Source organism: Drosophila subobscura, chromosome A (genome assembly GCF_008121235.1).
Source record: "Drosophila subobscura isolate 14011-0131.10 chromosome A, UCBerk_Dsub_1.0, whole genome shotgun sequence".
In the NCBI taxonomy this organism is placed as follows: Eukaryota; Metazoa; Arthropoda; class Insecta; order Diptera; family Drosophilidae; genus Drosophila; species Drosophila subobscura.
In genome coordinates, this window is record NC_048530.1 from 10,832,771 (window position 1) to 10,858,540 (window position 25,770).

At 45.3% G+C, this 25,770-nt stretch overlaps 2 protein-coding genes across 6 annotated transcripts; both read left to right on the top strand.

Annotated features, from left to right (window-relative positions):
- The first annotated feature begins 782 nt into the window (after positions 1–782).
- LOC117890300 lies at positions 783–10,519 on the top strand. 4 transcript variants are annotated; one of them, XM_034795083.1, is made up of 3 exons: positions 805–1,160; positions 9,686–9,898; positions 10,295–10,519. In XM_034795083.1, the coding sequence occupies exon 2, from the start codon at positions 9,688–9,690 to the stop codon at positions 9,808–9,810; it is 123 nt and encodes a 40-aa protein (XP_034650974.1). In that variant the 5' UTR covers positions 805–1,160; positions 9,686–9,687; the 3' UTR covers positions 9,811–9,898; positions 10,295–10,519. The 4 variants fall into 4 exon arrangements, 3 of the variants coding, with proteins under 3 accessions (XP_034650974.1, XP_034650980.1, XP_034650965.1); XM_034795089.1 differs by having other exon boundaries at positions 807–1,029; XM_034795074.1 differs by having other exon boundaries at positions 812–1,275.
- Positions 10,520–11,161: 642 nt separating this feature from the next.
- Positions 11,162–24,666, top strand: LOC117890286 (protein-tyrosine sulfotransferase). Of its 2 annotated transcripts, none has more exons than XM_034795053.1 (7): positions 11,162–11,350; positions 16,156–16,286; positions 18,153–18,393; positions 18,584–18,763; positions 18,892–19,028; positions 19,090–19,288; positions 23,040–24,666. In XM_034795053.1, the coding sequence occupies exons 1-7, from the start codon at positions 11,189–11,191 to the stop codon at positions 23,553–23,555; spliced, it is 1,566 nt and encodes a 521-aa protein (XP_034650944.1). In that variant the 5' UTR covers positions 11,162–11,188; the 3' UTR covers positions 23,556–24,666. The 2 variants fall into 2 exon arrangements, with proteins under 2 accessions (XP_034650944.1, XP_034650952.1); XM_034795061.1 differs by having other exon boundaries at positions 19,090–19,250; positions 23,040–23,136.
- The last annotated feature ends 1,104 nt before the right edge of the window (positions 24,667–25,770 follow it).

Here is a 25,770-nt window from a genome sequence, read left to right on the forward strand (position 1 = left end):
CGATTACCGGCGCCACTGGAATTTTTGTGACGTATTTACCTGTTATCGACACCTTAATTTGTGGTACAAATTTCTCACCATGAAAGCTCTTTTGGTAGTTAAGGGAATTTTGAAAGCTCTTTTCCTTTGCGAAGGGAATTTGAACAACTAATGAGACAACTAATAAAACTAAATATCAAACAAATAAAATATATTAATATTGGAATATGGAAAATATATAGTGGAGGACTCCACACACAAGAACAATACTCCAATATCGGGCGAATATATCGGAGTTTAGCCCCTAATATGTGGCAAAGATAGAAGAACTGCACCCCTAACCACTCCAAGCTCATTCTAATATTTACTTATGTATGTTCCCACTCCCTCTCCCTTTCAGAAAAATAATAGAATTTCCCATCTCTTTAGTTGCGCGCGCAATTTTTCAAAAATGTTTATGATATCAGTTAACATACATGTGTCTCTACATGTTACATACATTTACATACTGAAGCAAAGCTCCCTTGCCTGCATAAGGGGTGATTTTAATAAAAAAGTCAAATACAAATTTGTAAAATATAAGGTCAAAAGGTAGACAATCTAATAAAAAGGAGTATTTATTATAAGCCAAATTGATTGTTCAATCGGATTAAATAATTGTTTCAGTGTTAAAAGTCTTTGCAAGCTAGTAATTGTAAAAAGAACATCAAAGTCGAGAGAAATGATTTAAGATTTGCGGTATTTTTTGACAATTGTTTTGTATATTTCTGTATATTTTTAAGGGTCGTGCGGTACTTTTGCTCGATAAATCAGCGGTCACACTAATGCAGTAATACAAAAAAAAAGATAGTCAGCTGTTCGTTTTCCGACTTTACCTTTACTAATACACCTAGCGTGCGGACGTGTACCTCGACTTCTGCAACATACGTGTAATTTTTTTTTGTCGCACGCACAATTTTCAATCAGTAGATTCTACGAGTGCGCGAAATCAAGCGGCGTTCAGTACAGCTGCAGTGCACCTGTGCCTGTGTGTTCGGCTCGTGTTTAAGTGTGAGTGAGTGAAGACTATGCAGATCTGAAACGGTGGTTCAACAGCCGTGGAGGAGGAGTAGGAGAAAGAGTAAGAGCACAACAACAAAATACAACAAGTGCAAACAACGCGCGGACTACTTCTGTTGGCGGTTAGTTGCTGGTTGCTGTAGCAGTTTCAGCAGGCAGGCACGTTGTTGTTGCTAAAACATTAATAGCGAAATGATTAGTGAATAAAACGCGGCGCACGGCCCAACGGCATATCGAGTAAATACATTGTACATTTAATACTAATGCAACACACGCTCCCCCCCTCACACCTCTTATCAGGTCATATATTTTAGGCGAAGTTTCTGCTTTTCGCTTCTGCTGTTTGGATGGGCATGGGCAAGGCAGAATGGCAAAGGGAGAGCCAACCTAGCGTTGGTCTTTCGTTTCGTTCTCTTCTGCCATTTGCCATTCCGCCTGCTCCTCTTCGTCCTCTTGCTCCCTGCTGCTGCTGCTGCTGCTGCTTCTGCGGTTTTTTGTCGCTTCGCTTTCTGCCGCCTGCAGGCCGCATAATGAGGGTGCTTCAATTTCAATGCATTTCGCCTCTCGCGCGCTCTTTTCTCTCTGCCTTCTTTTTGTTGTTGTTCGTCGTGTTGTTTTTGCTGTTGTTGTGTGTTCTTCTCCTCTGGTGGCAGGCACATGCATGTGCATGAGAATCTGCTGCTTTGGTTCCACGGAGTGTCTCCTCTATGTTCGAGTGTTTGGAAGGGAGTCTGCGATTTGAAATTGCGAGCCTGGCTGGAGGGGAGCGCTTCATTTGTTCGTCCTTGCCCCCCCACCCACGCAGCATATGCACAACCTCCCACACACACACATAACCATCCCCCCACCCCTTCAGTCTTTGGACTATATTTTCGTTTTATTTTGTCAAAGTTTGTTGCACTTTTCGCATCCTGTCAACCCAGACCAGACCAGCGGAGCACCAGCACCACCCTCTCGCCCACAGTGCACCCATTCTGTATTTCGTTTCCTCTCCATTCCCTCCCAACAGCAACAATTAGTCGCAGCTGCGAAAGAAGGGCACCAAGGCAGCGACAGCAACAGCGACAGCGACGCTGGCGGCAGACAAAAGCCGCCTTGCCATCTTCCAGATCTTTCACTCTCCCACTCTCCCTCTCTAGCGCTGTCTCTGCCTTAACTTGTGCTACCCTTTCAGCGGGTATGTTCTATTCGAAAGGTGCTTGCAAAGTCAATGTGTACATACAAATGTGCATTATAGGGTATTAACTGCAGCGACCCCTCATGGCCCTGGTCTTCCCTTCTTATTTATGTACACATTTCACTTGGCACTTGTTATATTTATACGCTCCGAACACTTGCACATGCCACACCTTCCCTTACCCCTCCCACCCCACTGTTTGAGTGTGTGGCATCATCAGTATGCCAGTTGTCACTTCATCTTTTTAAATGCGCTTCATGGTTTTCAATTTCGGAAAACAAGTGGCCCAAAAGAGCTGCAGAAGTGCCCATATTACATGCCGCAGCAGAGAAGAAGTGGCCCAAGCGATGTATTAAATCCCCCACCTCCACCCCCAACCCACCCACACCACACGATGCAAGTGCGTTCCCCCTTCTCACCCATCAGAGAAAAGTTAAATTGGTCTCCCCAGCAACTGAGAAAGAGGAAGGAACAGTTGGATATCAAACTCAATCAAATTCAACTAAATGCAAATTTCGAATGTATCCATTCGAACACAACGCCTCCCCCCGTTCCGCTAGCACTGGCAACAGTTCAAAAATAAAAAATGAAAAAAACAACAAAAGAAAGAACTTCAATCCGAAAGTTCCGGCCAAGTCTTTGAGACGGTGTAAAATCATTATTCGTCACGCTTTTCGTTCGACTGGCCCTGCCTGAGGGAGGCGTCGCGGTCAACACCGGTAAACGTGATCTCACAGAGAGCGAGAGAGCAAAAGAGAGAGAGAGAGAGCGACACATTTTGCATATGGGAAAGTCTTCAAAATACAAGTAGAAGCGACGGGAGTACTGGGATAAATACAAAAAATAAACTCTGAGAGTTGTACAATTCCGTACTTATTCCCGAATAAAAGATTCTTCCTTGAGATTCTCTCTCTTTTGTTATCTGATTCAAGCACAGCCCTTGACCTACCTGTTGTTTTCGGTAGCAAATAATTCCCACCCCCACATTCAGTCAATTAACGGCATTTTGCGGGAAGGGGGAGAGGGCATGGGAAAACAAAAGAAAAACAAACAAAGCTAATGAAAACAAAAATTAATTGTGGACTGTACGCGAAGGGAAAATATTAGGCATCTATCATCATTCCATTCATATTATCGTGGCCATCAGCGTTTTTCATCATTCTCTCAAAACGCTGCCCATTACGGGCCGGAAAAGTACATAAAGCGAAATGAATATCAAATATTAAAGGGAAATACTTAAGAGAATATGCAAAACGTGGATACGCAACGTTAACTGTTTGGGCCACCCAAAACAACAACAAAAAACAATAAAACCAAAGAATAAAAAAAATGTGAACAATTTTGATGGCCTCCAAAGCGCAGGCAACTTTTTGCTCCCCCCTCACCGCCAAGCAATTGCACAAATTGGCCCCAAAGCTAGAGAGAGGCTGGCAGGCTGACATTAAAGAAACGCGAAGGAAATGCAAAGGAAACTCCTTGCCACCATTAAAAGTTGGCCCATTTGGAATCGGTTTCATCGTTTTCTCTCCCAAAAGAGAAGTTTTAATGGTCTTTCCTTGAGTCCGTCACCTCCGTTACCCCTCCCTTCAGTCGCGTGGCTCGAAATTTTGTCTTTGGGACACGTAAGCCTTTTCGCTCGCTCTCTTCCACTCTCTCTCTCTCTCTCTCTCTCTCTCTGTAGCATTTCTTCTGCAATAAGAGAGAGAGCGAGTTAAATTGTAAATCAAAACAAAAGTGCAAAAATTTAGCATGCTTATCAATTTATGGCATTCGTCCCCGTCCCCATCCCCGTCCCCGTCCCCGTCGCTCGCCAGATCCAACACGCCCCTGCAGTCCGCTCGTCACATGGGCACCGACAGGCCCCGCCGCCCCCCCGCCACAGCAGAGCAAACTTTGTTGCCAATTTGCATACAATGCACTTTTTGTGCAGTTAACATTTTCCACTTGACAGTTTGTTACATTTTGTGCATCGTTTTTTTAATATTCGTTTTTTTTAATAGTCTGCCTGCCACTCCTACGAAAAAGTGTAGGGTGCACGTTGCACTGATAAACTGGAGAACGTCAAGGTTGCATTTTGATTTATTTATTTGGAGTTAGATAATTGTTATTTAAGCTAATTCCAACACCCTTCACGTTGGCGTTCTTCTGCCTTTGGTATTCGAGTTTATCTTTATCTTTACACAAATGCTTATTCCACATTATTTTCCCAATGGATCCTAGGAAAAGGTATTCCCATAGCCGCAAGGATTATCATTATTCTCGTTGTGCCAGTGCCGCACGGAGTGTCCCGTCTTCGACACACATTTAGCTGGAAAAGTTTCGTTGTTGCACAATTTCAAAGTCATTCATTCACTCGATTGTTTTTTTTGTCCGTGTGTATTTCAACTTTGTATGCCGCTCGCAATCGATGCCACATCCAAAGGAAAACAAACGAAGCGCCCCCCGTCCCCGCCTCTACGTTTCTATCTGTCTCTCTCTCCGTGTCACTTTTGTTGCTTTAATCGCGCAATATTTTGGGTTCAATGACTTGAAGCATTTGTTTTATATCGTATCGCATCTTTCGCTTCCCTCTCTGCTCTGCTCTGCTCTGGGAGTGTTAATTACTTTTTCCTTTCTTTTTTTGTTCTTGTTTTAATTGTCACTTTAATCGGGGCAGATCGAACGCTGGGCCCTAAAGTGACTTCCCCCAAAGGGAGAGGGGAGGAAGCGCTGACAGTCGCTGGCTGACTGGCTGGCTGACTGGCTGCTTGATACAAAACAATTTTGATTGGTCTGCCAAGCGTGCGTGTCGTCGTTAATAGGCAGCTTTTAAGCTATTTTGTTGCTGTTGTGTGGCCCTAATGATGTTATAAGCCCTCCCCACGTTGGCTCATTAGTTTCTGGAGTATGTAATGACAGCACAAAGCCAGGGGCACCACTCCTAACGCTTATTTATGTAGAAATGTATAAAAAGGATCAAAGAGTATAAGGATATGGGGCTTCTTCTTTTGAGGAAGGGCAATCGCGACTCGTGGTGCATTTCGCTTATGGGAAATTGTATGTAAACCATGGCTCTATACCCTTTTTGGTGTTAAATATTAAATGGGGTAAATGGAAATGTCACATCCAGTCGGATCTATCACAAAAACAAAGTTCAATGTACCTCTCCGACTCCAACAGCTGTACAAAGTCTTCTCTCCGTCTCTTTTTGTATTTGTACAATGCTTGTATTTATTTATACAGAAGTTGACATAACACAAATTGAATTATAACATTTCTCCAGTTCCTCTTTGTCTCATCTTTCTTTCCTGCTTGGTTACTGGCTGCTGGCTGCTGGCTGTTGCTGCTGCTGCAGCATTCCGTGTATAACGCGATCAGACGTTAAGTTTTAATTAACACTTTTTGCTCCACTTCCACGGAGCCCGCGTACTCCCCCCCGCCCGATCTCTGACGGATGAATGGCTGGATGAGGCTTGGGGTGGCCCTAAGCCACGTTTGAGTCTGCCCAGCAGCCCGCCCGCCCAATGGGCGTAAGAACACTCGTAGCAAATTCCGAGTACGGCTTTGCTCGCTGTAACCAGCTAAGTGGTTGGTGGCTGGTGGATGATTTCTAAAGAATCCTTAGAACTGAATATAATTCGATAGAGATTGGCTTAGCACTGAAAGATTAAACTGCCCCCAAGCCTGCCGCAGAGTGGATGGAGCCTGCTTTTAGGGTATTCTAAGATCCATTGGAATGTCTGTGGCATGGCATTTCTTTCCCTTTCCCTGCTTTCCATCATCAACCAGCGGCGTTTCGCTTCACTGTGCAAATATGCTGTGGGGGATACTCGCTTCATTGCATCCGTTGGCCCACCGTCGCGTCGCGTTGCTTTGCGTTGCGTTGCGTTGCGTTCCGTCGCATCCGTTGCGTTCCGGCAAGGGCAAATCCCAAATCCCTGCCACTGGGCCCTCTTCGTGGGCTTAGATAACGCCATAGAACAGCTGCCTCGCACCCTTCCACCCGCTACTGCTGCCTGCATATTGTCTGAAGTAATTTATAATATCATGACGTGACGTGCCTTGTGCTCATGCCGCTGGTTCTGTCTCTGTCTCTGCTTTCGCCTGATAAATGAGCCAAATGTCGCCGTGGAGTCAGTTGGCTAAATAATAAACTCTCTGCGCGGCTCAGGGCCACGGCGTTTCAGCCACGTTTTGTGTTGGAAAAATAGAATGGCTGTGGCCTTCCCCTTGCCCCTCCCTCCCTCCACTGAGCTTAAGCCGCACGGATTTTGTTCTCCGTTTTTTTCTTTGTTTTTGCTTTGTTTTTGCGCGCTTTAGTTTTTAGAATTTTCCATCAAATCATCAACACTTCCTGAAAAAAGCGTGGCTCAACATTATTTATGCAGATTTTCTTTCAGTTTTACTGCCACCCCCCTCTTTTTGTGTCTCTCTCACTGACTGACTCACTTTGGGGCAGACGAATTATGTGGCAGACAATGAGACATGGGCGACATGAGACGCATGGAGGCGCAACAAGCGTGTGAACTAGCGCCGGGCTATTCGCGCAGAGTGCCACAGTGGCACCACAGCCTCAAAAAGGGAACAAACAAAATCAACTGGCCAAAATGATACTTAATATGCCGAAAATCAAAGATTTTTCAGAGCATAGTTGATTTTTGCAGCCAAAGCCATTTACTTTAAGACATATTTTTGAATGGAATAATTTCCCAAAACATCTCTAAAAATTGTGCCATAAATGGCATGGCGAAGCCAAGAATTGATGTAATAAATCAATCCCATTCTGTTGTGCCTTGCATCAACGTTTTGGAACCACTTTGCAGCCAAGCCAGAGCGGAGTGGAGCGGAGTGGAGTGGAGTGGAGTTTAGCATCAGCGGAGCGGAGTGGAGTGGCCAAAACAAAATGCCATTAAGCTTAAGTTGAGCATAACACGAAAGAACAAAAGCAGCTGAGAAATGCTTGGGGAGAAAAACGCACACAAAAAACAGAAAAAGCATTCTTGCACACAGGGAGGGGGTGAGGGTGAGGGCGAGGGTGGGTAGTGGTGTAATAAAAAGCAAAGTCCCATCAAATAAAGTGGGGGAAAAACTCTTCTCTTCGCTCATATGCATAAACAATTTAATGTGTGCTGGCTGGCTGAATGTTGAGCCACAGCCACAGCCGCTCTCGTTCTCGTTCTCGCTCTCTTGTTTGGCAACACAATAAAATGTACACGCTTATTAATTTGTACAAGACTTTAACCGACACTTGGGCTCACACAATCAACCAAAAAACAACAACTAACAACTGCTCATAGGGGGGAGGGTGGTAAGGTGGAGCAATGCGTGTGTGTGTTTACCCTTTGGGCAGCAGTCCACATGCTGCACGTCCTCCTTGGGGCACCTCTTCAAACAAAAGTGTAGCCTGCCCCTCGGTACTTTCCCCCATTTGATAGAGTAGTGTAGTGTCGGGTGAAAGTAGTAAAAAGTGGGCGGTTCGTTGGAGTGTGGTCGGAAAAGGGATTGCTCCAGTGAAAAAGTTTCGACTGACGAAGGCCCTTCGGGGTAAATATATAAGCCACAGTTTGGCATGCAAAATATTGCCAAAAGGAATTTTTATTTTTATAAATTTTTGCTGTTAATATCAAAACTTTTCAACATGCGAGCGCAAAAGCTAAGAGAGAGAGAGAGAGAGAGAGGGAGAACGAACAAAAGGGAAAACGGGAAATGGGAAGCGGAAGGGCAAAGAACCGAAGAGAAACGGAAGCAAACCCTTGAGGGGTTCGCTGTCATGTGTATGTGGAAAGCACATTTTTGCATTCCCAGACACACAGACTGCCATGCCCACGCCCACGCCCAAAATAACTCCTTGGAATGACCAACAAGTTGGCAGGATCAGATGCCAGGAAGCACTCGGACAAGACACACACACACACACACATAGGAGCGGTGTTTTGTGCAGAGACTTACGTGGGTCGACGTGAAGATACCCGCGCTGCGCAGCCAGCGACTTTCCCATGAAGACAGCTTAGACAGGCAAAGATTTAAACATTAAAATGTCAGTTTTAATTTTTATTTGCATACTAAAATGTAACCGCAAGGCTTCACTTTTGGGTGTGTACTCCTTTTGTTGACATTGCTGGGTATAAGAGCTGAATGTTTAATTGAGAATAACAGGAGTCCACGCTGTCTGGGTGTGGAACGAGTCAAAGATGTCGGAGAGAGGGTGGACGAGCTGGTAGAGACGACCGCAGATGACGACAAATTGCAAGCTTTCTTTCCAAGTTTCTCGTGTCAGGAACAGAGTTTTGAGGTTAAGAAAATTGCATGCGAGTAATGTAAAAAAAGTGAGAAAAAAAACACTCACTCGAGAGATGATTTGTGCAAAGTTTTTCATTCTGTGGCTGTTTCGGGGTCAAAAGTTCCAGCGGGGCAACGGGCTCCTTGTCGGCAAATCATCTGAAATTCGTTGCAGGAGGCAAGCAGCAGGATGGTGAATGGGGGGAGGAAAGGGTGCACTGAATGCTATATGAATTATGCAAGTTCCGGTGCAATGGAAAAACTTTTATGCCAAAGTACTTACGTTTTCTAAACACGAAAATTGTGTGAGGAAAAATGGAAAATTAAATGTCTGAGAAGGGAGAGTGAGTGGCCGGCAGTCTGGGATAGTTCTTGGGAGTGCCAGAATAATTTGAGTGTCTGCTTTGGTTTCTAGTCCATTGCAATGGTCACTTTTCCATGAACTAAATGATGATTTCTGTGGCATGTAAATTATACCCTTCGATGGAGTCTTTACTTTACAAAGGACTCAACTCCTCATCTCCTCCACTCCTGCTCTCTCGTTCGCTTTCTCTTTGGTTGTTATAACTGGAAAAGTTCTGTATTTAAGGGAATTATGCTCGAGTATCTGACACGTCGGCCGCACTCTCGAGAGTTGGCAGGGACTTGGCAGTTGGCAGTTGGCAGTTGTGAAGTGCTGCTGCCCCAGCTACGACTGCTCCTGAAAGTCTGAGTCTCGTCTCCCAACTGGCATTGCCACTGCCACTGCCATCGCTTCTCGAGAGTAAGCAAGCGAAGAGCCCCAGTGACGAATGTCCTCTCAGAATTTTACGAGATGCACTCGACACAAGGTACAGTTGAGCTTCCCCACGTTGTGCGAAGCATTTCTGCTTCGCAAATTTCATCACATTTTGTGGTTTATACAGCCAATGCGGAATGCTCTCCTGATCGAAATTAAGCCGCTTACTTAGGGGAACATATGTGCTGCCCACGCCACTTAGACCCATGCAAACAGCTGGTAAATGTGTTGTGTCTATCCGTCCATCGATCCATCCATCCCCAGGAGTCACGTTCCCATGTCACCCGTGATAGTCGCTTTTTAATCAACTAAAGTATGACATGTGACATTGAAAACAGAAGATTGATATGCAGTCGATGGCCCTTTAGACGCATCTGTTTGCTGAATGTTTTGGAATGTTTAATAATACTTAATGTTTGATCATCTGTTTGCAGATATGACGGAGGAAATAACTGGCAACTGGAGCTATTACTTGTATATATCGCTAACGCTGGTCCCAGTCTATCTGGCGTTTCGGCTCATCAAGACCCTCGGCTGGCAGCTCTTTGTCAACAACTGAACACACACACTCACCACTCAGGGTAGAGCTCTGCTCCCCATTCCATTCTGCGTTGCATTTACTGCTGCACTCAGGCCACCATCCAAAGGTGCGTAGTCACTCGAGGTTTCCACACAGATGCAGTCCGGCATTCGGTAGTTGTCGAGCGTTGAGCGTTGAGCGTTGAGTGTTCAGCGTCGAAGAGTTTCTAGTGCAGAGGCAGCAGCACCGACTAAGCGCTGTCCCGTGGCAAGGATTTAACAATTGAAAAGTGTACTAAATGCAATTAAATTCCTATGAATCCTGCTGCTTCTGCCTGAGTTCAACTCAATCTCCAGTAAGACAGTAAGACTTGCACTTAATACCCCGCAGCAGCACTTTTAGCCACGATTACAGGGTGTGTAAAAGTCATACCAAAAGTTGTGCGCGTTAAAAATCATTTTTTTTTTCACTTAAAAACTATTTAAATATGATTATTTTTCTGCTTTCTTGTTTGCTTTTGCAGTTGAAATACAACAAAATAAATTATAACAGAATGCAATAAGGAAAAGTGGAAGCTAAACAGAAGCAGCAGAAAAATCCAAGAGGTAAAACGAGAGCAAAGGAGCTGTGGAGCTGAGGAGCTGTGGAGCTGAGGAGTATCACAGGAAAGGAGAGCGATAAACAAGAGGCCAGCTGCTGGGATTTGTTTGCCCAAGAAGCAGGCGCTGCCTTGGCCAAAAGAAGCAAACAAAAGGCGAGGCAATGCCAAGCAATCAACGTCATAAACAGGAGCAGCAGCAGCAGCAGCAGGAACAGGAACAGGACCAGGACCAGGACCAAAGTGGCCGCCGTAGACGTAGTCATTGCGGTGGCATAACAGAGGAGCAGCAGCAGCAGCAGCAGCTACAACAACTGGAGAAACGCAGTCAGCATCAAAACCAGAAACATCTGCTCTAGGGCTCTGCGTTTGCCGCAAAGACCCTAAGACTACTCCTCCGACGCCATCGCCTTCTTCTAGAGAGCAAACAGTGAAGCAGAAATAGCGAAAGCAAAGCCAGAGCCACAGTCACAGCCACAGCCACAGCAAAACAACTCGCTTTGAGCACTGGGTACGCTGTGCGGCTCTGTACATGTCTCAAGAAAACCAATTTACATATTTAAGCTTTGGCCAAACGAGCGAGGAGGAGGATAGAGCCAACTAGGAGTCCACTCACTCGTCAATAAAAAGGCGACGGCGACGACGTCGAGGACAAGGAGGGGTTCAAGAAAGAGCCACAAGTCCCCCAAAGCAAATCGAGGCAGTAGGCCCCAGGTGGCAGGCGACTGACGGCAGGAGTCGTCGGGGGAAAGCCAAATCAAAAAGCAGTTAGCTTCAACACCTTTCAAGTCAAAGGCGAGAGAAGGAGAAGGAGCCAGGATGCGATTGCCGTATCGTAATAAAAAGGTCACCCTGTGGGTGCTCTTTGGCATCATTGTCATCACGATGTTCCTATTCAAATTCACCGAACTGCGCCCCACCTGCCTCTTCCGCGTGGATGCCTCCACCAATGAGCTGTCCTCCCAAATGGTTCGCGTTGAGGTATGTACCCCAAAATCTCGGACGCCCCCCCACACTCCAAACATCTTCGCCTCCTCTTGAGCTTAACGTGCGTTTCAGGTGTGTAAGGAAGTTTTTAGGGTAAAACTAAAGTTTTCTTCCACCTACTCGTACGAGCAGCTAGACAATGAGAAACCCAAAAAGAGGAAGACGGCAAAGCTATCTTTCAGGTGTAGGCACAAACTTTTCTTGCATTTGCACATATCAAACATTTGTTCGGCTAAAGTCCTTGCTTACTTGATGATTACTTCAATTTTGGGCAATTGGAAAATGAAATTAGTTTCAAATTGATTGGCCAAACTCCCCGCAGCAATTGAAATTTACACATGTAAAAATTAAAGAAAAAAAAGAGGCTCTTGCTCTATATTCTGTATGCCGGAGTGCCAGAAGCACTAGCACTAGATATCTGGCAAAATTTAAAAAACATATGCATGTCTTGTACATGATTATTTTTTTTCACTTATTCAACAAACTCGCTCACTGTCTGTTGTAAATTTCTATTTGGGAGCCGACAAAACGTTCTTAGAGCATGGTCCTCTGTTAGCCATTCGATTATGGCAAATTTGTACAGCCAATCAGCGAATGATGTCGTTGAACCCCTCGTGGACATTTGTAGCATTCGTAATTGATTCGGTTATGCGAGGCAGAATCAATGTGATTCCATATTCAGCTGAAAATTCATTGGCGTAACGCACTGTGTTGGCTGGGACTGGGACTGGGACCCTGGGGCACGAACACAAAACGCTCGCAATGATAAATCAAAGGAAAGAAAAAAATACTCTTCGGAGTCATACATGTTGGTATCATAGAAATGGTAGAACCGAAAGCAGGATAACTAATTTCATGTTGGCTGAACACACACAGTGGAGTGAACTGGACCGGTGAAGGAAGGATGTTCTGCCCCTCTCCAATTGTGGGCGGGGAAAGAGAGAGTGTGGCCCCCCTCCCGGCTGACCGCATACGCAGACCAAAGCAAAAGTCATTGAGGGAATTTAACTGGTTATCGGATGACCGAACACTATTTTGTAAACATTAGTCCAAACCGAAATGGTCCTCATTGGACGTTGAATACTATGGGGAGGGTGCGAAGGAGGAGCGGGAAGAGGAAAAGCCATTGATTAGCATTGGGAATATCGAAGGCCATAAGGAGCTTAGCACCGGACCAGAGCCATGACTCCACACGAAAGACAATACCGATTACGATGTGTGTGTGTGTGTGTGTGTGTGTGTGTGTGTGTGTGTGTGTGTGCAGAGTGCAGAGAGATAGCCAACGAATTTCCTTTTCCCACATCTTTTCAGTCTTGCATTGGCTTACAGAACATTAGCACATATTTTGGCCTTAACCCAGAGGTGGAATTTAATTTCTTGGCATTTCTCTCTTGTCCGTAATTAAGGGCACAATGAAGCAAGTGTTGTGGCAGCTCCATTCCACTTGATTTATCATTGAAATTTAATTATCAAATGTTTGACGAGCGCAAATACAAAGTACATTTTGTGCATGCATCGCTTGAAGTATCCTTTCTGTTTAACCAAAGTAAATTCACTGCACATAAACATGAATATTTGTCTGTCAGCCCCGAATGGATTGCTTACATTTTGGTTAATTAATGTTTAAGCCAAACAAAATTACCAAACATACAAGTATCCAATAATCGAATGACAAACCACATATGCAGACATCGAGTATCGAGTATATCTTATCAGTATTTGTGGAGTGGACAGAGCTTCGATTAGATAGTAGGCAACAGCCCGAGACCCCCTCAGCTATCATTGATATCAGTGTTGCCATTGAACGAGTCCCTAGGTTAGGTTAGGTTGAGGCGGCTGTCGGGGATTGTCAGAGACCCGACACACTTAGGCCGGTTTCGGCCCATTGTGATACCGCATGTTTCGCTCCCTTCTCTCCCGTGAGACCCTATTTTATCCATTATCCCATCCGGATGCCCTTATGAAGCCAGCGATCCGTCTGGGACTTATTGTAGACATGTCCGAAATGTCATTTAGAAAAGGAGAGCCCAAGTATTGGAGTCTCCTTCTACTGAGAGCCGGGCAGGAGCAGAAAAGGTGTTCCACAGTCTCCTCCTCGTCCTCATCTCTACAGCTTCGACAGAAATCGTTATAAGGGGCTCCCAGCCTGTTTGCATGTGTGCCTATTAGCCAGTGTCCCGTAAGGGGAGCGTATGACTGAGCTGCACCTACTCCTACTGAGTTTGCAGAGCTCATCGGTGCGCTTCCTATTTATGTTAGGCCATGTTTGCCGAGTTATGCGACATAGTGGCACAGTTTGCCATCTGTCATTTGTAAGTTTCTTAAAATGTTCTTTTATTCTGAGCTTGCAGGTGGCCATTGGCATACGAATATCCTCCTTATCATTGAGAAGGGGGATTGTTGTTCCAGCTCTGGCCAGCTCATCTGCTATACAGTTGCCTTCAATGTCCTGGTGGCCCGGGACCCATATTAGGCTGGCTGATGACGAACTGATAAGCCATCTCGTGAAGAGATTTGCGACAGTTCGCAACTGTGGCCGAGCTTGTCGTTATCGCATTCAATGATTTGATTGCAGCTTGGCTATCACTGTAGATGTTTATGTAAGTCGCTTCAGGGGTTAGTTCCTGAAGACAGCTCAGAGCTTCCTTGATCGCTATGACCTCCGCTTGGAAGACACTGCAGTGATCCGGGAGCCTGAAGGAGTAGCTTATATTCAGCAGTTCGGAGTATATTCCTCCTCCGACCTTGTTGTCAAGCTTTGAGCCATCAGTAAAATTTGAATGGCTTCCTTTGGACCAGGCGGTCCCTCAAGCCAGTCGTTTCTGTGAGGGATGATTGTCTCAAAGGGGGTATCTGTATACTCCCTCGGAACGCAGTAGTCCGTTTTTGCAGGGACGATGTTGTTTCCATTTAGGATGGATGCATGGCCGGTGCGTTGTGACACCCATTGGTCGGAGTCTCTGAGACGGATTGCTGCCATTTCTGCCTGCTCCTTTCCTGCAAGGTCAGGGCTCTGCAGGCAAAGTATAGCATTTAGCGCATCCGTTGGCGTTGTGCTCAGAGCTCCACTGATGCTTAAGGCTGCAGTTCGCTGCACCTTGCTTAGTTGTTTTGTGATGGTCCCCTTCGATAGGGCAGTCCACCACACTGTGACTCCGTAGAGCAGTATTGGTCTAACTATTGCTAGGTAGATCCACTGGACTATTCTTGGGTTCATGCCCCATTTTAGCCCAATGGCCTTCTTGCAAGTGTAGAGGGCTATCGTAGCCTTCTTCACTCTGTCTTTGATGCTTAGGTTCCAGCTGAGCTTTTATCAATTACCAACCCTAAGTAACTGGCACTGTCGCTGAAGGAGAGCCTGCATCCGTTTAGTATTGGGGGGTTGAGGGGCGGGATTTTGTATTTGTTTGTAAACAACACAAGTTCCGTTTTAGAGGGATTAATTCCCAGTCCACGCGACTTTGTCCATTCTGACAATCGTGCGAGCTTTGCGGTCATTAGTTCGCAGAGTGTTTGAGGGAATTTTCCCGAGAAGATAATGGCAACGTCGTCCGCGTATGCTACCACCTTGCAGCCCTCCCTTCCAAGTCACACAAGATCTTATTGACGGCTATGTTCCATAGAAGGGGAGACAGGACACCGCCTTGCGGGTGCCTCTGTTGACATACCTTGACTGAGTGGACGATCCCATTGATGATGTCACTGTCCTGCATGTGAGCAATTGATCTATGAGCATCACCAAGTGACGATCCACCCCCAGGTCAGTCAGTGCCTCTGTGATGGCTCCCGGTATGACGTTGTTAAAAGCTCCCTCAATGTCTAGGAAAGCGATTAGGGGTATTATTCTTTGACGTGAAGAGATTTCTCTACCGCCGAGATTACTTCATGGAGTGCCGTTTCCGTGGATTTCCCTTTTCGGTAGGCATGTTGAGCGCCTGACAGCCACTGAGGTTTAATGGTTTTCCTCAGCTGCAGCCCGACTAGTCTTTCAAAGGTTTTAAGAAGGAAGGACGATAGACTTATTGGTCTGAAGTCTTTTGGGGTTGTGTGAGAGGGTTTTCCTGCCTTGGGTATAAAGACTATTTTAGCCTTTAGCCAAGCGCGGGGGATTTTTCCCACTGTCAGTATCTTCCTGAAGATACTTTGCAGCCAGTTGATGGCCACGTCCCCGGCTTTTTGTAGCTGAGCCGGAATGACTTGGTCCGGGCCAGGCGATTTGTAGGATTTAAAGCTGTTTACTGCCCAGCTTATATTCCGTTTTGTGAGGATGTGCCCCATCGAGGTTTCCGGGCCTTCACTTGGGGTGTCTGCCGGCTCGATGGTCGTACACCCAGGAACGAGTCCCTAAATCATTTATAATCGATAAAGGAACATCGATCGATTTCCCATTAGGGGGAAAGGGGTTGTGGCCAGATTCCAGAGACCCTTCCAAGACCTTTAATTTTTATTGACAGTTTGAGTTCTATTTTTAGTAATTTACATCGCATTATGGCCCGTCCATGTCTCGTACGCGAACTCGGGAGACATTTTCCAGATATTCTACTGTCATTTTCCATCACTTTTGTTTGCTTGACGCTAATGCCTACGAAGGCTTTAACACCTGCGTTAAGTCAAGCAAAGCAGTCCCACCCCACGCCCTCTACATTTTCCATCGTCATCAGCTCTGAGCCACGTAATTTTTCTCTCGCCTGCCTGCCTGCCTGCCTGCCTGCCACATTTTGCTCTAATTTCATTTTTTTGTCATCTCTCTCTCTCTCTGTCTCCCCTACAACCCGGACACCCACGCATTGCCTGTGCAGAAATACGTCACGGACGACAATCAACGCGTTTATTCATATAACCGGGAGATGCCTTTAATATTCATTGGCGGCGTGCCCAGATCTGGCACGACGCTGATGCGCGCCATGCTGGATGCCCATCCCGATGTGCGGTAAGTAAATTTCTTCCTCCAGCAAATCTTCAATCTGCAAAACCCAAATCGGTAATATCGCTGGGAACCGTTCACTTGAATTTGCACCTTAAACTTCCGCCTGCAAAAAAAAGAAAACTCTCTCTCAATCGGAGGTATCTTTTGCCTTTTGCAAACACACAAATTGTAGCATATTTTGTTAGCCTTTAGCATAAAGTGTATCCTGGTCTATTGTTAGCCCCCAAAGGGAAAATATTGTAATTTTTAATATTTGCATTTTCCGTTTTCCCCCCGTTGGCTCTCCCTTCCTGTGTGGCCTTGATTCCACGGCCACAATTCAATATATTCCGTGTCGCCCCTCGGCAATTCTCCCGTCTGCTGCAGAGACAGCAGGCAGGTCCTTTCTCTCGCTCCGCCCACACACTCCCTCGCAATGCCATCACTTCTTATGTTTCCCTTTACGCTTTAGTAATTAGCCACGAAAATTGTGCAATCTGCAAAATGTAAAAGGCCAGCAAGCAGCGAGCTCAGCCTCCTGCCGCCTTCATTTTGTTGGCCGTTTTTTTTTTATTTTTTATTTTTTTTTATTATTAACAATTTGCCTTTCTGCAGTCCCCATCCATGGTGTATCCTGGCAGGGAGCTCGGTGCCGCTTTTTCTGATGGCTGCACAGCGCAATTTCCTCTATTTAAAAATCTACTTCGCCGTCCACTGCGGGCGAGTGCAGGACGGAAGGGACTGGGATGTGGAAACGCGATGTGGAGGGGCGATTTTAGTTACGAAATAGGTTTAGCGAGCGCCAGGTTGAGGTCCCCCAGTCCCCCAGTCCGCCAGGGCCGCCGCCTGCCCGCACTTTGTTTTTTGTTCGTACCAAAAGTTCTGTAAAGTTTTCCGCAAGCTTCACGCGTGTGTGTGTGTGTGTGGGGGGGGGATAAAAGGAAGGAAGAGAGGAAGTAAACTGACAGTCGGCTTCCTCTCGGCAACGCTCAGATTAAATCTGGTATCTGGCGTGTATTTGTAGCATTTAGCATTTAGCATTTTGGCATTTAGACTCGGCTTCAACTCAATTAGTGTGAGTCCTCGGTAAGCCCCAGGAATCATTTGTGGGCTTTGTGTGTTCACGATTAATGCCTGAGGTGTGAAATGCGTTTTGCGGGCATATCCCATCCGATTTGGCTGTGAGCTTTCGTAATTCCTGCAACTTTTGAGTGCGACCGCAATCGTTTCACTTGGGGGAAACTTTCACTTAATGGGTTAAGCAGTCCTTTAACGGCACACGGTTCATGGAGTGGCAAAAGCCACTGGAAGAATCTCAGCTGCAATCAATGAGGCTGCTGGCATATATTTATGATCATTTTTGCACAATCAACGTAGCAATTTTTGTACCATCTTTGGTTCGTGGTTGCTGGGTGCTGGTTGCTGGTTGCTCAACTCAAACGATTCGCTTGAAGCCCTTCATGTTTGACTGGGCTTTGAGCAGGCCAAAAGCGGGAGTGGGAGCGAACAGTAAAAACGGACCCAAATGAGAGTTGTGCATCAGACATTCGGGCTGCCGGCGCGACGGGATGGGTATCGCTTTTCATTTTGTCGATTGCATTAGGAGGTGGCTTGGTGGCGGTCTCCGCCTGCTGTGCGGCAACCGAAGCCAGGCATCATCCTGCTGTTGCCAGACAACAGTTTCATGAACAGTTTCCAGCCATCACACGAAACGATGCGAGTATCGTATATGCAACCTGCTGTTGCTCTTGCTCTTGCTGTTGCTGTTGATGCTGCCTTCCATTTCCATTTCCACCTCCACTTCCACCTCCACTTCCACTTCCACTTACTTTGTGTTTGTTCTCTCTATGTCTCCCACTGGTGTTCTTTGTGTGGATGTGCGTGGTCTAGCTGCGGGCAGGAAACCCGCGTCATTCCACGCATCCTGCAATTGCGCTCGCACTGGCTGAAGTCCGAGAAGGAGTCGCTGCGGCTGCAGGAGGCCGGCATCACCAAAGAGGTCATGAACAGCGCCATAGCGCAGTTCTGTCTGGAAATCATTGCTAAGCATGGAGAGCCGGCGCCCCGTTTATGTAACAAGGATCCGCTGACGCTCAAAATGGGCTCCTATGTCATCGAGCTCTTTCCGAACGTAAGCATATACACCGCCCTCCGCCCTCCGCCCCCCTAACCGGAGGGGGAGCGCAGACTTTTACGTCAGCAGCTCTCCCTGTGCTGCTGTATCCCGCTGTGATACAATTTCCTACGACATTATCCACTACACTTTTACCACTCCACTCTCTCCCCGCTCTCCCCGCTCTCTCCCCCGCACTCCTGCACAGGCGAAATTCCTGTTCATGGTGCGCGACGGCAGGGCGACAGTTCACTCGATTATATCGCGCAAGGTGACAATCACCGGTTTCGATTTGAGCAGCTACCGCCAGTGTATGCAGAAATGGAATCACGCCATCGAGGTGATGCACGAACAGTGCCGGGACATCGGCAAGGACCGCTGCATGATGGTAAGTACCCACCAAAGGGGTAACCCACTCCAATCAATCGTTGCGTGACAAGCCAATCAATGTTAGAAGCGGAAGTCTCCCATTCCTCGCCTTTATTCGATTTATTTATAATAAATATTTCTGCTCAGGTTTACTATGAGCAGCTGGTGCTGCACCCAGAGGAGTGGATGCGCAAGATATTGCAATTCCTGGATGTGCCATGGAACGATGCGGTGCTGCACCACGAGGAGTTCATCAATAAGCCCAATGGGGTGCCATTATCCAAGTGAGTTTCTGCCAGGCAATTGTGTCCCTTAGCATCATAACTATTTATTCCATGTCATTAGAGTGGAGCGTTCATCGGATCAGGTTATCAAGCCGGTGAATCTGGAGGCGTTGTCCAAATGGGTTGGCCAGATACCGGGCGATGTGGTGCGGGACATGGCCGATATAGCGCCCATGCTGTCCGTGCTCGGCTATGATCCGTATGCGAATCCGCCGGACTATGGTAAGCCAGATGCATGGGTGCAGGACAACACGTCGAAGGTAAGGTGCAGCCCCCACCCAAAACAACAGCAAAAACATCGCACACGCTCACGCACACGCAAACACACACACACACACACACACGCGCACAAAGCAGGCTTCAAAACGATGCAGGATTACCATGTCCATCTCCTACTTTGCACGAAACGCATTTTAAGCCCTCGCACTGTCACCATTTCGCTCTCTCTACCTCTCTCTCTCTCTACCTCTCTCTCTCTCTCTCTCTTCCTCTCTCTGTCCGTCATCCTGTTATGGCAGTCGGTTTCCCTTGGGAGAGGCAGAGCCACTTTCTGCTTGCCTGTGCTCCTCCATGCATGCTCTTGTTATCTTTCACCTTTTCCTTTTTTACAGCCCCCCCACTCCGCAAGCCCAAGCCCATGTTGGCATATTTTGCACTCCCTCCCCACTCTTTGGCGGGACGGCTGGGGTTGGGGGGAAGCGGCGCAGACATACGCCTTGCATCACACGCGTTTTGCAACACTCTTTATTTATTTTCTTTTCCTTCTTTTATCCTTCTACTCGATTTCGTTTGCTGTGTGTGCGATTTGTGTTTTGTTTCGTTTTGTTTGTTTTGCGTTTTGTGTTTTGTGTTTTGCACTTTGCCATTGCCATTGCCATTTGCCTTTGCCTTTACCTTTGTTGTTGTTGTTGTTTGTGTTGGTTGCACCCCTGCAAGTCCCAGCCTTATTTATTTTTCTTTTTTATTATGTATATTTCTTCCTTTTTCAGCTACTTTGATTCTTGTTCCTATGCCAACGATATACGTATGCATAGATATATATCGTATTTATTTGTGTTGTTTTTTCTCCTCTTTATTGGTTCTTGCTTATAGCTTACGTATGCACATGAGCCAGAGGTTCCGATTTCAATGTGGAGAGACGAGCCACCCATGGGATGGCAGCGGAAACGGGGGAAATTAACATGATGACTGCGAAGATGATGATGCCATCAGTCAGAGCTGAAGAGACCTCGGCTGGAGGGTATTGAATGTGGGGGAGTTTTCTCCTGGAGTTTCGACTCTTAAGAATATTTAATGGGAAGGCGTCCAAGCTGTGATTACCCTCAATTAGAAACTTACTCTAAATGCAATTAATATTAGGCTTGCTACGCGCAGACAGCGGGGAGTATTGGAATTGATAGCGAAACCACTGGCTCAATCGTTCAATGTGGTACAAACTGCAGCTCTTTAGATGCTAAACTTATTAACAACAACAAACTACAATAGATGGGAATAGTGTGAGAGTCGAAGAACATTTCCAAACTGAAACCCATAATGGCACGCTTGACACACAGCCATCTGTCAGCTAAACAGACAGACGCAGGGTCACTGCAGAGCAAGTAAATAAAACCCATCCGGCAGCGGCAGCAGCAGCAGCAGCAGCAGCAGCAGCAGAAAGGAGCAACAAAGTTCTTGTTTATTTATGCCGAAAATTGGTGTGTCAGCAAAGATGGTGAACTGTTGAAATGCCATTTTGATTTAAGTTTCAATCTGAAACGCTTGGCAGTCTTCGTTCGTCCAGACAATTCGTTCCATCACATTTCGCTCCAATGAATTTTGGCCAGCAATTACAAGGCTGGCCCTGAGGTCACAGTTCAATTGTACTGTGGCCCATTGCCGTTTTCATATTACGCATATTGCCATTCCCCCATTCGCATTCCCCCATTCGCATTCGCATTTGGGGTGACGCCTGTACGCGGTTGGTTTCCTCCTCTGCCATCCGACTCGAGTGGCATGTTCATTCGGATGATGATTCGGCCGCACAGATGTTGCCCGCGAGTGTCCGCTCTAGCCACAAGATTAAATTGCAATTTTTGGTTGGCCATGCAGGAGCTTGGAGCTGCCGCCAGTCTGCATCTGCATCTGCCTCATCCTTGTCCGCTCTCTCTCTGTTCCTCTGTTTGCCAGTGCATCCTGCTGAGTTATGTCCTGCCCAGCGACGCGTTAAATTAGCTGCTAATTAATTAGTCCACTCAACTCGAGTTGAGTTAACCTAAGTTGAGCCATCTCCCCTCTTTTTGTTTGTATTTTTTTCCCATATTTGTTTGTCCAAAGAGTTTCTCATAAATTAAAATTGCATCAGTGACAGCGCCAGCGCCAGAGCAATGCTGATAGTGCCAGAAACAGGACTCTGTTCCCGGGTGAACATTTAACTCGATTCTTCACTATGGTAGGGGGCTTCAGTCTGCGAGCAGCAATGCAGGACAGACTCCCCACGCGTCGGGAGTCCGTTTTGGGATGTCTGTGTGTGTGTGTGTGCGTGTGTGTGTGTGGCTGCACTTTTCAACTCGATTTGCTTTCACCTTTCACTAACATTCTGTCGGGATTTCCATTATATATATATTTTTTTTTTATAATTTTTTCCCCTGTATTTTTGTGTGTTTTTTATTGCGCTGTCACGGCTTCAATTTGTGTTTGGCAGTTGAAGTTGCAGTGTTTCCATGCTGTTGCCTGTGGGGGGGGTGAAACACATCAGACAGCTTATGGCATAAGTGGCAATTTATACATGCATGCCACCAACAACAGAGAGCGACAGTGGCAGGCAGGAACGAGCGGACAGGTGAACAGACAGCTACGGCAGGGAGAGAGAGAGAGAGGGAGAGCGAGCGAGCGAGCCGGACAAAGTTAAGTCAACTTTTGCAATCCCCGTCATAGTTTGACTGGTAATTCCCGACGCCACATACTGTCTGCCATGCGCTGGCATGCTGCCACCGGCCACCGGGCACCAGGCACCAGGCACCGGGCACCAGGCACCGGGCCACCAGGCCACTGGTACCGCCAACCGTAACAGGGTTGAAACGCAATTAATATCAATTGAAAGTCCGCCAATTTCATTATAGTCCTTAATTTATGTTAATGGCAAATATTTTAATTAATTGACGCGGCTGCCCATCCTTCTGCGCCTTTTTGCTGCTCGAGGTGTCTGCACGCATTTAATATTTTATCCATATTTGCATATTTCATATTTGTGCGCGCGAAAATAATAAGTGCGGGAGGGAAATTGCACGCGAAAATGGAAATCACAATAACGAAAGGGAAATACCCTCGGGCAGGACTCCAAATGGGAAAGTAAATATAAGAAGAGAGCGATGCAAAAAGTTTGCGCGTGTAAAGCAAACATAGAGAAGGGGCAGGCAGGCAGGCAGGAGCCAGAGGAAGGCGCGAAAAATCTGTTCAAAAAAATGATCACATTGCAAAAATACCAGAGAAATGGAATGCGGAGGGGAAAAAATGCGAAATGCGAAATTCGAAAAGAAATTGCATGCAGAAAGCAGATTAAAAAATGGTCAAGTAAGATTAATAAACAACAGCATTCAATTAACTACAATACCAATGATGTGGTGGTGGAAAAAGTGAAGAAAACAAGAAGGCAAAAGCCTCTTTCCTCTGAGTATCTTTGCATATTTTGATTGCAATATGTTTTTCGCTTAAATTGGAACGCAAGACAAAGTTGGACAACAATTTGTGGTGCTCAAAAGTTACCGCTTTTGGTAATGTTCTGAAGCCTATGCATAGTCACATGTGCAGCTGTTGGCATTGGGTGGCAGCCATAATGAAGCGGCGACCATTAGCAGCAGCTGCTCAATGGGGGATATAATCCACAACATTTATATATTCAATCCCCATTTGTGTGCCACTGCAAATATGTATTTAAAACATTTGAACGTTATTTGTATTTAATTTAGAGAAAAATGCATGGCCCTTTAGTGCTTGTATTTATGCAGTCGAATAATTTGTTTGCACATTTTGCAGGTAAAGGCCAATCGAAGACTGTGGGAAAATAAGGCAAAGCAAGTGCTCCAAATGAGTCCGAGGTCGAGTGAGGATACGGATAACGACAACAACCCCATCAATATAATTAATACTAGTAACAACAATAATAACAACAACAATAACAACAATAATAATAATGATAATAATGAAATGAACGATAATAATCTGTACAATATCAATAAAATTATACCAGTAGAGGAACAAGAGCAAGAACGGCAACAACCGAATCATCAGCAACTGCAGAGACACCAGCAGGAGCATCAGCAACATCATCGACAGCAGCAGCAGCAGCAGCATCAGCATCAAGAAAAAGAATTCATTCGGGAAGAGGAACAGGAACAGGAACCGGAAGAAGAGCAACAATTGTTGCATCAAAAGCCAAAGGATGTCATTACGATAAAGCAGCTGCCATTACAGTTCAGTGGCAACAGCAACAACAACAACAACAACAAAAACAACAACCACAACCAGAATGGCCCACTGACGGATACATGATATCCGCATATACCCATAAGACTGCCACGTGGCAAGCACTGAGAGAACGCGTCAAACTTTGATAATGATTATGAAAACAATGAACGATGTCTATGTAGATGATGATGATGATGAAGATGTACGCACCAGACACCCCAACAGACACACACACACACATGCACACCAATTTTAAATTGTATTAGCTGTAATGCATATAAGACTACATATGTACATATATGTATGTATTATGTATGGTACACATAGTAATGCTTTTCAATGTTACCAAAAGTGAATGAAGCACACAACAGACAACATTTTAGCCCCCCCAGTAGAGTGCGTTTCATGACAATGAGTAAGCGAATACAATAGCATAGACATTGGAATAGATTAAGGCATAAACATGTAATAACACAGGCATTAATCTGTTCCACTATTCGCTTTGGCACCAACTCTTACGTATGCTTTTATATACGATAGTACCATTCCCAAAACTCTATTAAGTAATTGTCTTTGAAAGGGTGATATTATGATTTAGTTTCACTTTAACGACTACAGACCAGGTTTAAACTTACTTAATTTAAAGCAAAGACTCCATTGGACAACAGACTTAATATTTATGTATAAACTAATACCACTTGGAAGGAGACTCGTGGCCACTCTTGTGTCGTGAAACGCACTGTCTGTATATTATATCTAATCCGGCATATATAAGTGTACAAGTATGTGTATGTACAATCCATAAGTTGCAAAAGACCACCTAAAGCAGTGCAAGCAAACGCTGGACATTCGCCGAACTCCACTGTAATAAATACGACAAAAACTCTTTCAATTTAGTTTAGCCAAAATCTTTTGTACGCATGTTTTTGAGAGACTTATAATACCACAACTATTTTTTTTCTAAGAATTTTAATTGTGTATATACGTGTACGAGTAAATTATAAAATAATTCGATTATGATTTCCCCCGAACGAATCTCTTGTGGGGGCCGAACTTTGGCCGAAATTCGTCTATGTGCTAAGACACAGAACATCGCTAGTAACCTTTATATAGTTGTATACATACACATAAACATATACATATGTGTTTGTATATAAAATAAGCACTGTTTATACGATTGCATGATGGTGAGCAGTATCTAGAAATGTTACATTTTTAATGGATGAGCTTTTAAAATGTTTTATTTAAACAGAAGACGAAATATTAGTAATAATCGTACATAAATCATATATTTGCTACTGACGGGTAGGGGGAAAAAGAAATATAAATAGGAATTTTCGAAGGTTTTTTTTTTGTTGCAATAAATTGACTGAATGTAAAGAAAATAAATTGAATAAATAAATATAAACATTTAATTATACAAACTATTGTATGATATACTTATACATATACATATACTAATGGATGTATCTATGTAAAACTGAATGTCTAAATGTAAATGTGAGTTGTAATAGATTTTATAATACCCATGTATGTACTGTATGCCATGTGTATGGATGGAAAAGAGAGGATCTTAGACCCCTTGAATTATGTTAGTCTTAGAGCCGTTCAACTGCTGTCAGCCACTGCCTGGCTGGACGGGCAAATCGAACCAGATAGAGCGAGAGGCAACTAACTTATAAACAGTCAACAGCCTCAGCCTAGGTGTAGTCAAATAACGGGACTGTACTTGCATAAATTCGAGCAGGAAATAACAGTTTAGCTGCTGGCGCCTGCATGACACATGAATACTACAGAATAGGAAGATCTGTGGCGGAAGGCGCCTCAGTGACATTTGCTTGGGCGAGCACTGCTTGAAGCTTCATTACACTTCAATCATCTACCAAATATAGCCAGCTTAAGCAAGAGACAGGGACTTGACTTTGTTTTGCTTACACAGCTACTCCTTCCGTGTTCATTTGTGGCGTATACTTGCTACAGTTTTTTATTTTTGCCAAATTAGCACACGCGCACACGTACAGGCACTGACACCGCTACGTGAGCCTTGTCTGTCCCAACTGCTGCGTGGGTGCATGGTGCATGTGTGGGTGCTTGCGTGTGAAGGCCTCGCGCTCAAGGAAATTCAAGTTACGTTCTTATTACACTTTTGATTTAAAGACAAAAATAGAAAATAATTGCTGACAATAATTAAAAACAAAATATATGTATGATTGCTTAGAAAAAATGTAAAAAGAGGAAAGACAGAGAAGGATAATCCGCATACATAATGCTGTCCACCTTGCTCACTAAGCAAACAAAA